The sequence below is a fragment of the Dendropsophus ebraccatus genome, chromosome 3 (assembly GCF_027789765.1).
Source record: "Dendropsophus ebraccatus isolate aDenEbr1 chromosome 3, aDenEbr1.pat, whole genome shotgun sequence".
In the NCBI taxonomy this organism is placed as follows: domain Eukaryota; kingdom Metazoa; phylum Chordata; class Amphibia; order Anura; family Hylidae; genus Dendropsophus; species Dendropsophus ebraccatus.
Genome location: NC_091456.1, coordinates 106,876,962 through 106,890,878, shown reverse-complemented (window position 1 = coordinate 106,890,878; position 13,917 = coordinate 106,876,962). Strand labels below are relative to the sequence as shown.

At 44.6% G+C, this 13,917-nt stretch overlaps 1 protein-coding gene across 1 annotated transcript in view; it reads left to right on the top strand.

Annotated features, from left to right (window-relative positions):
- Nucleotides 1-13,626, top strand: part of LOC138786533 (CTD small phosphatase-like protein 2) — a 41,187-nt gene extending 27,561 nt beyond the window's left edge. Inside the window, exons 6-9 of the mRNA XM_069963513.1 lie at nt 10,471-10,550; nt 12,691-12,817; nt 12,901-12,996; nt 13,534-13,626. Coding sequence (XP_069819614.1) covers nt 10,471-10,550; nt 12,691-12,817; nt 12,901-12,996; nt 13,534-13,593 — 363 coding nt within the window. The 3' untranslated portion in view covers nt 13,594-13,626. The remainder of the gene's footprint in view (nt 1-10,470; nt 10,551-12,690; nt 12,818-12,900; nt 12,997-13,533) is intronic.
- The last annotated feature ends 291 nt before the right edge of the window (nt 13,627-13,917 follow it).

The following is a 13,917-nucleotide window of genomic DNA, read 5'->3' as shown; positions in this document are numbered from 1 at the left end:
ACAGATAGATGAACAGTGCCCCCTGTCCAAATGCTGCATCCTTCCTCTCTCCCTGTCTCTTTGAGTTCCCAGTCCTGATAAGGACTGGCCAAACCATGAAGACAGTTCCTTCTTATTGCTAAGTGAGGAAGGGAATGGGGTCCCCACAGACATGCAAGACAGAAATAATAATATTTTGTCTTGTGTCAATACTGTGTGTTTTAAAATAAATATTTATTGATGAACACTTATTAATAAAATCAGGTGTATAAGGGTGTGGCTCAGTCGGGAAACTTCCTTGGGGGCCACCAAAACCCAACTGTGAAGGTACAAGTTGTGATAGTAACATTGACCAGATACTGTACCAATGCGTTTCCCCCAGATGCTCACACTGGTTTAATTAGGGAACTTAAGGCAATACACCAAATAACAGGTATACAGTCTCATACACTGGTTTGCAGTGTTAACATTAGTACTCCAAAAAAAGAACTTGATGTGTAGTATAGTAAATCGCATATCTGGCAAGATATGGAGTGTCTCAGTTATTGATAGCACAGGTTCATCCCAAGATTTCAAAAACCTTTAAGACAAATTGTTCTTGATCTTTCCTCACATCAGGGAGGTCAAGACGGGACGATACCCTGTAGATAAATTAGGACCAATCCATCAGTAACACTGTGGGGAAGGGAATACTGCCAATTGCGGCACGATCAGCCAACCCAGTTGGATGTCAGTGGGGATGGGGGATGCACTGCTGTTTGGAGCCTGTTGGGGCCCGGGCTTGCATCCAGTATCTCAAGAGCCTGACCCTTGAGTGGAGCGGGTAGTTAAATCTGCACAATCAAATCTGCAGCATGAAATCCACAGCAGATTAACTACATACCTTAAAGGGAACCTATCACCAAAAAGTTATTTTACAGTAGGGCGGAAGTAAATATGACCAAAAATAAATCAAATAAATAACAAATAAATAAATAAATCCTGGAAGCATTAGGGCTGTACATTCTGTCATAATATTGTAAGAGAAACAGATCGCTGATCTCAGGGAGACCAGCCAAAGATAACACCGCTGGCTGCTAGTCAAAGCGCTCAATGCAGTGAAATCCTAGGTGCATTGCCCCCTGGAAAACATGAATAGGCAAAAAAAGAGCATGTGGAGCCTCATTTAAGAGTCTCAAAACACAGGACTTGCCAGATATCCCTCCGGGAAGGACCCAGCCAAGGGGTTGCTCCTGTAGGGAAACCACCAAAACCACCATATTAAGGGGTCAATGTAATGACAAGGGAAAAACCAAGGCTAGGTATCCATTCACAGACAGCTGTTTTGGAGTGTTGCCCCTCATCAGTGTGGAGCAGGATTCTGGCTAGGTGGACTCTTTGAGGTGGTTTTGGTGGTTTCCCCACAGGAGCCACTCCTCGGCTGGGTCCTTCCTGGAGGCATATCTGGCTGGCTCCTGTGTTTTGAGACTCTTAAATGAGGCTCCACAGGCTCTCTTTTTTTTTTCTTTTTTTTTTTTTGCATATTCATGTTTCCCAGTGAGCAGTATTTCATTTGCAGTATTGCATTGAGCACTTTAACCAGCAGCCGGCAGTGTTATCTTTGGCTGGTCTCCCTGAGATCAGTTATCTGTTTCACGTTACTAAGAATAGTACATTAGCATTCCTTCACATATAATACTATATGTGGTACTTTACTTAGCAATTGGTATATGTGGTACTATATTGTTGACAACCTTTAAGGCACCATTACCCCTTGAGTTTCGTCAGCTGTTGCGGGATCTGGTCCTGCAGTTTGTTTCTTATATACGGCTAGAGCATATTTTTTAACAGAAAAAAAACAGATTGTACAGAATATGATCAGTATCATTTGTGTTCGCTGTGTTTTAGCATTTGTAGTAGGCAGGGAATGAGGACCCTTTGTACTCAGGGCCGTTTCTAGGTAATTTTGACTACAGGGCGAATCTTACTAAAATCGCCCCCCCCCCTTCAAGTAATGTCAAGGGGGGGGCGATTGTTGCTATAGAGAAGCAGTGTGTGTATTATGGCATAGAGCCGTGTTATTCAACCTTTTTTTTAACTTGAGGCAAAAAAAAGTAATTCAGTGACTCACAGGTGACGTCTTCTTTGATCTGGGGCGTCACTTTTCCCCTCCATCTGGCCCGGACCCCCATGATGATTTCTTGCAGCCACAATTCATCTCTTCTGAACCTGCCAGACAAACATCTTAGGCTCCGCACTTTTACAACAACTTCCACTTGTTTGTGTCATATGCAGTAAAGTCAGTAGGTATGTTGGTTGCCCCCTGTAGGTAGGATCCCCTGCTGTGTCCTCCATATAGTAATAATGCCCCCTGCTTTGCCTCTATATAATAATAATGCCCACTGTGCAGTACCCAAATAGTTATCCCCCCCCCCCGTGCTGTCCCTATAGTAATAATCCCCCCCAGTGCTCCCCCTAATAGTAATAATTCCCCCCAGAGCTCCCCTCTAATAGTAATAATCCCCCCAGTGCTCCCCCCTAATAGTAATAATGCCCCCAGTGCTCCCCCCTAATAGTAATAATCCCCCCAGTGCTCCCCCCCCTAATAGTAATAATCCCCCCAGTGCTCCTCCTTACAGTAATAATCCCCCCAGTGCTCCCCCCTAATAGTAATAATCTCCCCAGTGCTCCCCCCTAATAGTAATAATCCCCCCAGTGCTCCCCCTTACAGTAATAATCCCCGCAGTGCTCCCCCTTACACTAATAAATAATCCCCCCAGGGTTCCCCCTAATAGTAATAATCCCCCCAATGCTCCCCCTTACAGTAATAAATAATCCCCCCAGTGCTCCCCCTTACAGTAATAATCCCCCCACTGCCCCCCCCAATAGTAATAATCCCCCCGGGGCTCCCCCCACAGTAATAGTAATAGACCCCCTTGTGGTTTTCCCCTATAGCAACACTGCCCCCCCCCCCGCTAAATACACACACACACACAAAAGAAAACAAAACACAATATACTCACCTCATCCTGGCATACGGCGGGGTCCTTCTCTCTTCTCCTCTTCTCCCCAAGCCTGCGCGAAACAGGATCCCCCAGCAGAGAAGATGCGTGCGGGGGCTGCGGCCTGGCGGTGGCGGCTGAGCGCGGTCCGGGGAGAGCTGCAGGCAGGGGTCATCTGAGCAGGTGATGGGGCGCGGGGGGGGGGGGTGGTTGGCGCCACTGAGGTGAGGTGCGGTCCGGGGAAGGGGGGGAGCTTCGGGGGATCTTCCAGGGAGCTGCGGGCGGTATTGTGGCAGGTGATGGGCCGAGCACAGGGGCAGATGATGGGGCGGGCGTGCAGGCGGAAGGCGATCGCCCGGCCCGCCCGCCGCTAGAAACGGCCCTGTTTGCACTACCGAATCGTTCTGTTTTTGGGCCATGCCAGGGAGTGGAGTCTAAGTCCTTTATCCCTTTCCAGGATGCAAAATCTAGATTTCTGTGGCTAGGGGAGACCAGGTCACTTCATAAGTGTGGTTCTGATGTGGGCAGCAGCTTGTTCCCAATGACCAAACAGTGCCAGTGTGAGGCAAAGGAAATAGGCAAAATGTGCACAGTCAGCAAGCTGGTTGTGAACAGGAGGATCAGCGAAATAGGCGGATTATAATAAGGGAAATCCTGCTGTTGCCAGTGCCGGGCCAGGATCAGCAGTCCTACTGCCAGGGCTGTGGAGTCGGTAAGCCGCAGCTCCAACTCCAACTCCGACTCCTGAATTTTATCAGGACTGACTCCAACTCCGACTCCTGAAATTTATCAGGACCGACTCAGACTTCTGTTCCTTTAAAAATGGCCAGTCATATACCAGGGGAGTTATTTATCACACTTGCTCAGCAGCTTCTCCCTAATGTCCTACATGATCCTGTCCCATATAGACTTCCAAAAGCCTGAACCGTTTGACCCCAAATTTGGCACACAGATACATTGGGTGCTTGGAAAGGTTTTAGCGAAGGTCCCATCCCCGCCATATGTACAGGAGGGGGGAGGGGGAAGAGCGGCGCCCCATAGAGATGAATTGGAAAATCTCTACACTGCACACACATAATTAGCTGCAGCTGCCCAGAGAAAACTGCAGTTGAGAGCCTTAACAACCAATAGGATGACTACTTTCATTTTCACCGGGAGTTGTGGTTGCTAGGGAAGCTGCCTTACAACAGATTCACCGAAATAAGTGGTAGACCCCCTACTCCATCTATACAGTACATGTATACAGGACCCCCTACTCCATCTATGCATTACATGTATACAGGACCTCCTACTCCATCTATACAGTACATGTATACAGGAGCCCCTACTCCATCCATACAGTACATGTATACAGGGCCCCCTACTCCATCTATACAGTACATGTATACAGGAGCCCCTACTCCATCTATACAGTACATGTATACAGGACATTACAGGTATACAGGATCCCCTACTCCTACTATACAGTACATGTATACAGGGCAGTATTACCAGCTGCTGCTGCCCAAAGCACTAAACCTGAGGATGCCCCATCCTTACTCACCAATCAGCATCAGGATTGGTAGGTAATAGCTCGACACATCACATTTAACACCGCCACACCAAGCCTGACCAATACCGCCATACTGTGACTGGATAACACTGTCATACCAGACCTGACCAATACTGCCATACTGTGACGGATAACACTGCCAGACCTGACCAATACCGCCATACTGTGACTGGATAACACCGCCATACCAGACCTGACCAATACCGCCATACTGTGACTGGATAACACTGTCATAACACACCTGACCAATACCGCCATACTGTGACTGGATAACACTGCCATACCAGACCTGACCAATACCGCCATACTGTGACTGGATAACACTGCCATACCAGACCTGACCAATAGCGCCATACTGTGACTGGATAACACTGCCATACCAGACCTGACCAATACCACCATACTGTGGCTGGATAACACTGCCACACCAGACCTGACCAATAAAGCCTTACTGTGACTGGATAACACTGTCATATCAGACCTGACCAATACCGCCATACTGTGACTAGATAACACCGCTATACCACACCTTACCAAAAGGGCCATACTGTGACTGGATGAATCTGCCATTCCAGACCTGACCAATACCGCCATACTGTGACTGGATAACACCGTCATACCAGACCTGACCAATACCACCACACTGTGACTGGATAACACTGCCATACCAGACCTGACCAATACCGCCATACTGTGACTGGATAACACTGCCATACCAGACCTGACCAATACGGCCACACTGTGACTGGATAACACTGCTATACCAGACCTGACCAATACTGCCATACTGTGACTTGATAACACCGCCATACCAGACCTGACCAATACCGCCATACTGTGACTGGATAACACCACCACACCAGACCTGACCAATACCACCAGACTGTGACTGGATAACACCGCCATACCAGACCTGACCAATACCGCCATATTGTGACTGGATAACACCACCACACCAGACCTGACCAATACCACCAGACTGTGACTGGATAACACCGCCATACCAGACCTGACCAATACCGACACACTCTGACTGGATAACACCGCTATACCAGACCTTACCAAAACCGCCATACTGTGACTGGATTAATCTGCCATACCAGACCTGACCAATACCACCATACTGTGACTGGATAACACTGCCATACCAGACCTGACCAATACCACCACACTGTGACTGGATAACACTGCCATACCAGACCTGACCAATACCGCCATACTGTGACTGGATAACACTGCCATACCAGACCTGACCAATACTGCCATACTGTGACTGGATAACACTGCCACACCAGACCTGGCCAATACCGCCTTACTTTGACTGGATAACACTGTCATATCAGACCTGATCAATACCGCCATACTGTGATTGGATAACACCGTCATACCATACCAAATAACACCGCCACACCAGACCTGACCAAAACGGCCACACTGTGACTGGATAACACTGCTATACCAGACCTGACCAATACCGCCATACTGTGACTGGATAACACCGCCATACCAGACCTGACCAATACCGACACACTGTGACTGGGTAACACCGCTATACCAGACCTTACCAAAACCGCCATACTGTGACTGGATGAATCTGCCATACCAGACCTGACCAATACCACCATACTGTGACTGGATAACACCGCCATACCAGACTTGACCAATACCGCCATACTGTGACTGGATAACACTGCCATACCAGACCTGACCAATACCGCCATATTGTGACTGGATAACACCGCCATACCAAACCTGACCAATACCGCCATACTGTGACTGGATAACACTGCCATACCAGATCTGACCAATACCACCATGCTGTGACTGGATAACACTGCCATACCAGACCTGACCAATACCGCCATACTGTGACTGGATAACACTGCCATACCAGACCTGACCAATACCGCCATACTGTGACTGGATAACACCACCACACCAGACCTGACCAATACCACCAGACTGTGACTGGATAACACCGCCATACCAGACCTGACCAATACCGACACACTCTGACTGGATAACACCGCTATACCAGACCTTACCAAAACCGCCATACTGTGACTGGATTAATCTGCCATACCAGACCTGACCAATACCACCATACTGTGACTGGATAACACTGCCATACCAGATCTGACCAATACCACCATGCTGTGACTGGATAACACTGCCATACCAGACCTGACCAATACCGCCATACTGTGACTGGATAACACTGCCATACCAGACCTGACCAATACCGCCATACTGTGACTGGATAACACTGCCATACCAGACCTGACCAATACCACCGTACTGTGACTGGATAACACTGCCACAGCACCTCCACCAACTCTATACTACAGGTATACAGAACCCCAAACTATACACTACAGGTATACAGGACCCCAAAACTATACACTACAGGTATACAGGAACTCCACCAACTATATACTACAGGTATACAGGACCCTCAAACTATACACTACAGGTATACAGGACCCCCGAACTATATACTTCAGGTATACAAGACCTCCACCAACTCTATACTACAGGTATACAGGACCCCCTATACACACTGACACTTTATACCCGGGCAGCGCCGGGTACATTTTCTAGATATGTATATAAAGCAGATTCTCCTGTGTGTGCAGTGGATGCAGCCAGTCTCCAGCCTCCATGTCCTGAACTACTCACAACTAGACTAGATGAAGCAGGTGGTCTTTTCCTGCTGACAGTCTTCTATGTTTCTAACTAAATATTCACCATACTTAAAGAAACACTGCTAACAATGCCAGATACCTGTAATATAGAGATCAGCCATAGTGATATACAGGGGGTCACACATAGTGATATAGAGAGGGGGATTTAATAGGATTATGATACCAATAATGCCTATACATAATACTGTTAAACTAAGGGTCCTATTAAATAGAGCGATTTTTAACGACTAACGATAAACGATCACAAACAAGATTGTTTATCGTTAACCTGAAATCATTCACCATATTACACAGAACAATTGTCGTTAGTTACGATCGTTACTGCGATCGCTACTATGTTCATTTAATTCAAATGTGGAATTACAGCGATTGATTAGCGAATGATTAACGATAATTTTAGGTTTAGATCTAAATCAACGATCAACAACATACGAACGATTTTTTTTGTTTAAATTCGAACGATATAACGATTTTTCGCACAATAATCAGCCCATGTAATAGGGCACTAAGTGTTTGAACAAATTAAAAGAGATTTAGCTTAAAAACCTAAACATGTGAATCAGGGCCACCTGGGCGACAGAGCCTAAGCGGGCCCCTCATCCATCTATCCTTACTTTTTCCAGTGATACTTTTATAGTAGTGACTTGCAGCTCACTTTTGGCCATAGCTATGTTTCTTTAGTTATTTCATTGTGTTATTTTTAGCACTGCCTGGACTAACAAATGCACTTATTTTTATATATCCATTTTGGAGCTGCTTTGGCACATTTATATTTACTCTAAGTGACTTGTTGTTTGTGTTCTTCTGAGTGTACTTTATACTATATTAAACAGGGTAGATGCTGTATTGGCATAAGGGTGCTTTTCTGGGTTATACCGCACCTGGTATCCCCATGGTCTATGTTTTAATTGTTTTAATATTGGGACAATTAATTTGTAGTGTATTTGTACCTGTTCCAATAAAGTACTTTAATTTCATTACTCTTTTGGTGTGCCAGTTTACCTTTTCAGCATACTTTTTCTTCTTGTTGTTTCTTGGTATTCATATGCTGGCAATGTGTGCCCCTTCTTATTTTAAGGGGTTGTGCATATCCTATGTATAATTTGTACACTTACTGACTGACATATGCAGTGTCCCGGAAACAGAGTTCCTTCCTTTATTGTTTCCTTCAAAGTCCTTCCATCTTTATATCTGAGTCAGTCAATACGTTATTGCCTCTGTTCTGGAAAACTATGGTCCACTGCAAACTGTGTGTATTGTCACCCCTCTCAGTAGTCAGGTCTGTTATTTTACTTATTTCTCATGCATATTCAGTTATCAGTGCCTAGTATGGTACTTTTTATGTATATTTGGTCCCATATGTCCTAATGGTGTGATGCAATGGCTTGGTGTCACATGACTGTCCCCTGCTTCCATAGTAACTCCAATAGCTGTCGAGCTTTGGCTGGGGGATACCATGTGACTTCCTCTCTACCTCAGTCCTGTCTTCCACCTTCAGGGGGACAGGTTGTGTGTGTGTCCTCTCTCCACTGTTAAGAGAGAACGACATGTGCTCTGCTGCAGCATTACCAGAAATGTTCCTGGCTGTGTCTCAAGATTCTTATCCTAACCACAAGATCTGGGTGCTGTCTTTAGTAATTCCTCTCATCATCCTCTCTAATCATCAACGGCAAGTATTCATCTCAGTTTCATTCCGCCCAGCATCTCACTTCAGTATCACTACTACTCCCATCATCCAGTACGTTACTGTCACAGCCTATTGCAGCATCACCCATTACTCTGCCTTATTCAAGTTTGCTTTATGCCTGGTTGCATCCGGAGAGACTGTTGCTTTGAGTTACCACCGTTATAATAAATACACAACTACCGTTGTTTCTGAACCTTGGCATTGGTGTAATTATTGGTGCCCTGACTAAGGGCAACGAAGAATTGCTCGGCCTCCGCTTGGTCAGGTTCCCGGTCTACAGCTGCTATCCCTCTTGCCCATACCATCAGGCAAGTGGCTAACCGGGTTCCTACCCAGTGCTACCACCTACTACTGCCCTCAGCGGAGTGGCCCAGCGCACATACACATTACTGGCTGACACACACATACAAACAGCACTTACAGCTCAGTCTTCTCCCTCTTCCTCTCTGCCCAGCCGATCTCTGCAGTGTAGTATTGAGGACCTTTGGATCATGTGATCAGGTCCTTCACCCTCTTCTCTCTCTGTGCAGGTCCTGCTCCATCTCCTGTGTCTTCTGATGTTCAGCACTACAGTGCGTGGGCTGAACATCAGAACACCGGGTCCCTCTCCATCTCGGGGCCCCGGCACTTGCCCGGGTAAGCCCTGTCCTTGCACTCATAGTTACATTGCAGAGCATACTGGTGGGTGGGGGGCCTTGCAGGGGGCGCCATTGGGATGGGTAAGTAGATTAATTACCTACCCATCCCGATGGCGCCCCCCTGACAGGCTGTCAGACGGCGTCCCGTGTGACCGCTCTGGTCACACACTGCAACGGCCGGTCTGCTCGGGGGGACCTTTAACCAGTGGGCCCGGTACACAGGCACCATTTGCCCTATGGTTAAAGTGGTCCTGACAGTGTGACACTAAATGTTATCCACTGCTCTTTACCTGAGCCAGGTCACTCCTTTGGGAACTAGGTGAGGGCGGCTTCACTTTTCTTTCTGGGACCATGTGTGAGCTGTACAGAAGCCTGAAAATGCTCCAGTCCTCTACATAGACAGTTATTTCCACAGCCAATTTAGACAGCCAAATACCAGTTTTCCATAGAGTTTTGGTCTCAATACAATATTTTCAACATACAATGATGGTCCTGGAACCAATTCATATCGTCACTTGAGGGACCACTGTATAAACATATGCAGCCAAAACCATTTAGTAGTTGCTTTCATGTTATTGTTCACTCTGTTTATGTAATAAAGATGAGTTTCTATTATTAGTGTTTTTTGTTGTACAGTTTTTACATGAAACATGGCTTGTTTTTCTGGATGTTATGTTGCCTTTTTGTGTGTCTTACTGCACTCAATATAATTTATTTTAATTTATATTGGGGTAGTTGACCCTGTAATATTGACCTCAATGCAGCTGGCTGCCTCATTTATTTGCCTTAGAATCCACAGAAAATTAATTACTATCAGTATTTTATTGTTTTTGTGTATTTTGTATGCCAACAGTGTATTGGTTTAGACTTGTAAACATACTTTTTAGACTATGTCCTGATGATAAATTGTTATTGTCTTTTTATGTAGATATTTGTCTTTACCACAGCAAAGAAAGAATATGCTGAAAAGATTTTGGAAGTCCTGGATCCGCAGAAAAAGCTAATCAGGTGTTTTAATTTGTGTGTCATATAAATGTTTGGTACATAATCTATTAAAACATTATTCACAAATGAAAATACACTAGAATTGTGGCATAATCTGTACCACAAAATTGGCTTATATGCATTGCATCACATTTATTATGTGTTTAGATACCATTTCCATTAGTCATCCAGCTGCGCAATAGGTTCCGTAAGTGAGTGTTGATCTAGCAGCTCTTCACTCACTGACTGTCTTAATCAGGCCGTGTGATACAGCCCTTAGGCTCCATTCACACGTCCCGCATTCTGTCAGTTTCCCCAGATGGCAAGATGTATCAACAGAACACGGGACGTGTAAATGCAACTTTAGGGTACTATTACACTGAGCGATGATCGGCCAAATTGGCTCTATGCAGCCGATTATCGCACTGTGTAATAAGCACAACCCTGCAGCATAAACAGGTAATGTATACAGTTTAAGCAAGGGCTGCAAGGACATCAGTAACAATGTCCATGCAGCCCTTGTTAATCAATAATTGGGCCGTGTAATAGGCCCAGTAAACAAGCACCTATCTAGCAGATCGGCGCTCGTTTACAGTTATTATCGGGCCCCCATCGGCCCATGTAATACTACCATTAGTCTTGGAAAAGTGTGCTTGTTCTTAAGTGCCATCTGTATTCTTTGTATATTTACACAAATATATCATTGTATCCTAAAGGCTCCCATACACCTTCAATAACTGATGGCTGAACAATCGTCTGTCTGTCAGTTATATCTCCTGCCTGTCCCTCCCACACACAGGAACATTTGGCATGGCACAGCCTTCCTGTGTTCTCCATGAGGAGGGGTAAGCCTCATGAGGAGGGGTAAGCCTCAGCGGTGGTTGTTCTACCCTGCCCCATACACCATATACTGGCAGGCGAATCTGTCACGAGCGGCGGGTTTGGCTGACATAAGTCTAAGCTGTATGTGGACCTTTAGAGACATATTACAAGGCCCAACCGTGAACTGTAGGCTACTGCCTATCTGCTAGGTTTGTGCTCGCTTACTGAGCCTATTAGACTGCTCGAGAATTGTGTGCCAGGGCTGTACTGACATTCTGATGTCCGAGCAGCCCCTATTGTAATCAGCCGTTTGCCATGCATCTCCTAATACACAGGCAGATGTGCAGCCAGGTGATGATTTTAAAACATGTTTAAAGACAATGATCAGCCGAAGATAGGAGCTGTCAGTGAAGATTTATTATTGCAGATTGTGTGTTTCTGACCCATCCACAGACAGGTGGTTGGAAAACTAGGCAACTAGCTGTAAACAAGACAGACTGCTCAGAAAGCCTATCAGGAAAACAAAGACTGAAAAAGTTTTCATTAATAAAAAATCCTAGTAATAAAAGTTTAAATCTCCCCTATTTTATAAATAAAAAAAAACCCATGAACATAGCAAATCTATTTATCTGTGTGTGCAGAATCAACCGAACAAAGTAAATGGTGCAGTAAGTGCAAAAAATGCCAAAGTGCAAGCGCCATGGCCTTTTAAACACAAGGAGGAATTTAATATAGTAATACAGTATGCACACAACATATAGAATAACAGCTGCAATTGATAAAATTGTCTAAATAATGAGTATGCTCCTTAGTTATGAACCACTTTTGCAAAATATAGCTATTTTTTCATCTGTTCACACATTTGTTTAATGTTCACGCTAAATTATGGCCGTATTTAGCGTTGATTTTACTTGGTGTGAACTTAGTCTAGAGGTGCTTGAAAATCTAGTCTTACTCCACTTACTAAGTCCACTATTTAGGCTATGTTCATACAACGTCTTCCTATAGACATGTTTTGGCCATATTTTAGATAATTATGTCCATAATTTACCTAATATGGGCATATTCTCACTTAAAATTGACCAAAAATGTCCGAAAAAGATAGCCAAGTAGAGACCATGGGGAAGATTTATCAAATTGGTGTAAAGTAGAATTGGCTCAGTTGCCCCTAGCAACCAATCAGATTCCACTTTTCATTTTTTTCAAAGAATCTGTGAGGAATGAAAGGTGGAATCTGATTGGTTGCTAGGGGCAACTGAGGCAGTTCTACTTTACACCAGTTTGATAAATCTTCCCCACTGTGCGAACATAGCCTTAATATGTTTATATGTCTTCTCTGCAGGCATCGCCTCTACCAGGACCACTGTGCTTGTGTATCAGGTCATTATGTGAAGGACTTGAATGTTCTTCATAGGGATCTTGCTAAAACGGTCGCACTGGACACAGTGGCTTATACTCTTCCGTTCCATGTAAGTAAATTGTGTCTTTTGGTTGTAAATCTGTTACATGTCCTATCTGAATCTTTTTCATTTACCATATTATTTTTTGTCAGCTTACTAACAGAATTCCAGTAAGGCCCTGGACAGGAATGCAAACTGATAAAGAACTTCTGACCCTGCTTCCAGTTCTGGAGCAATTGACTCATATGGTGAGCACACTCAACCTAGCCCTCCATTCCACTTTCTTTCTCTGGCTCTCACAGCCTTTAGTGGAAAGACTTGATTTTTACAAGCTGCACTCAACATCTGCTAGGGAAAAAGGTGCAAATCTGCAACTTTTTCTAAAGTACACCTTGCTGACCTGATGGATGGGCTGGGGGACTGACAAGGGGGCCAGAAGGTGTGGCCTCCTCCCACACTTGATTCAGAATGATTTCAGGCATATACCATGTAACAAATCTAGAGCTGCCCGATTTACTGAGAGTTGTGCGCCTCTTAGTCAATCCAGCATGGGCATGGGTGTGGGGCTTCATATAAGACCAGCATACGGGTGTTGCTTTACGTTTACATGCCAAGTCTTGCAGCAATGCGATGTTTCTATTGAGTGCATTTTTTAAAATGTTATCAGTGAGTGTACATTGATCATAAAGTTCTCCCTCCACCTTGTTCATGTTTATACTTTCTTTGTAAATGGATCTGTAGTACATTGTTTTTTTTTCTAAATGTTCTTTCTTTTACCTGGACAGGAGGACGTAAGACTGGCAATTTCACATCAATTTAATGTTGACGAAGTGGTTGCATCATAAAAACCTCCTAATAACATAAATGACACCATGCTAAAGCTGAATAAATGTAAAATAAATCTGTCAAGTCTTGTATATTTTTAGTGGATAACTGATTTTTTAAATGTTTTTTTTTTTTTTTATTGTTTTATCTTTTTTATATGTTTTAAGCAATAAAACCTATTTACTGTGTAATGTATGACTGTAAATCTCCATGTATACCAAAGTATGTAAAGGACACTGAAGGTCTGCTTTAGTATCTGACACCAAGACATTACATCCTGTAATGCAAAACCTCCATGCATCAGACTCGTTTTTCAGCACAGTTTGACACACTGCCCGGTGAAT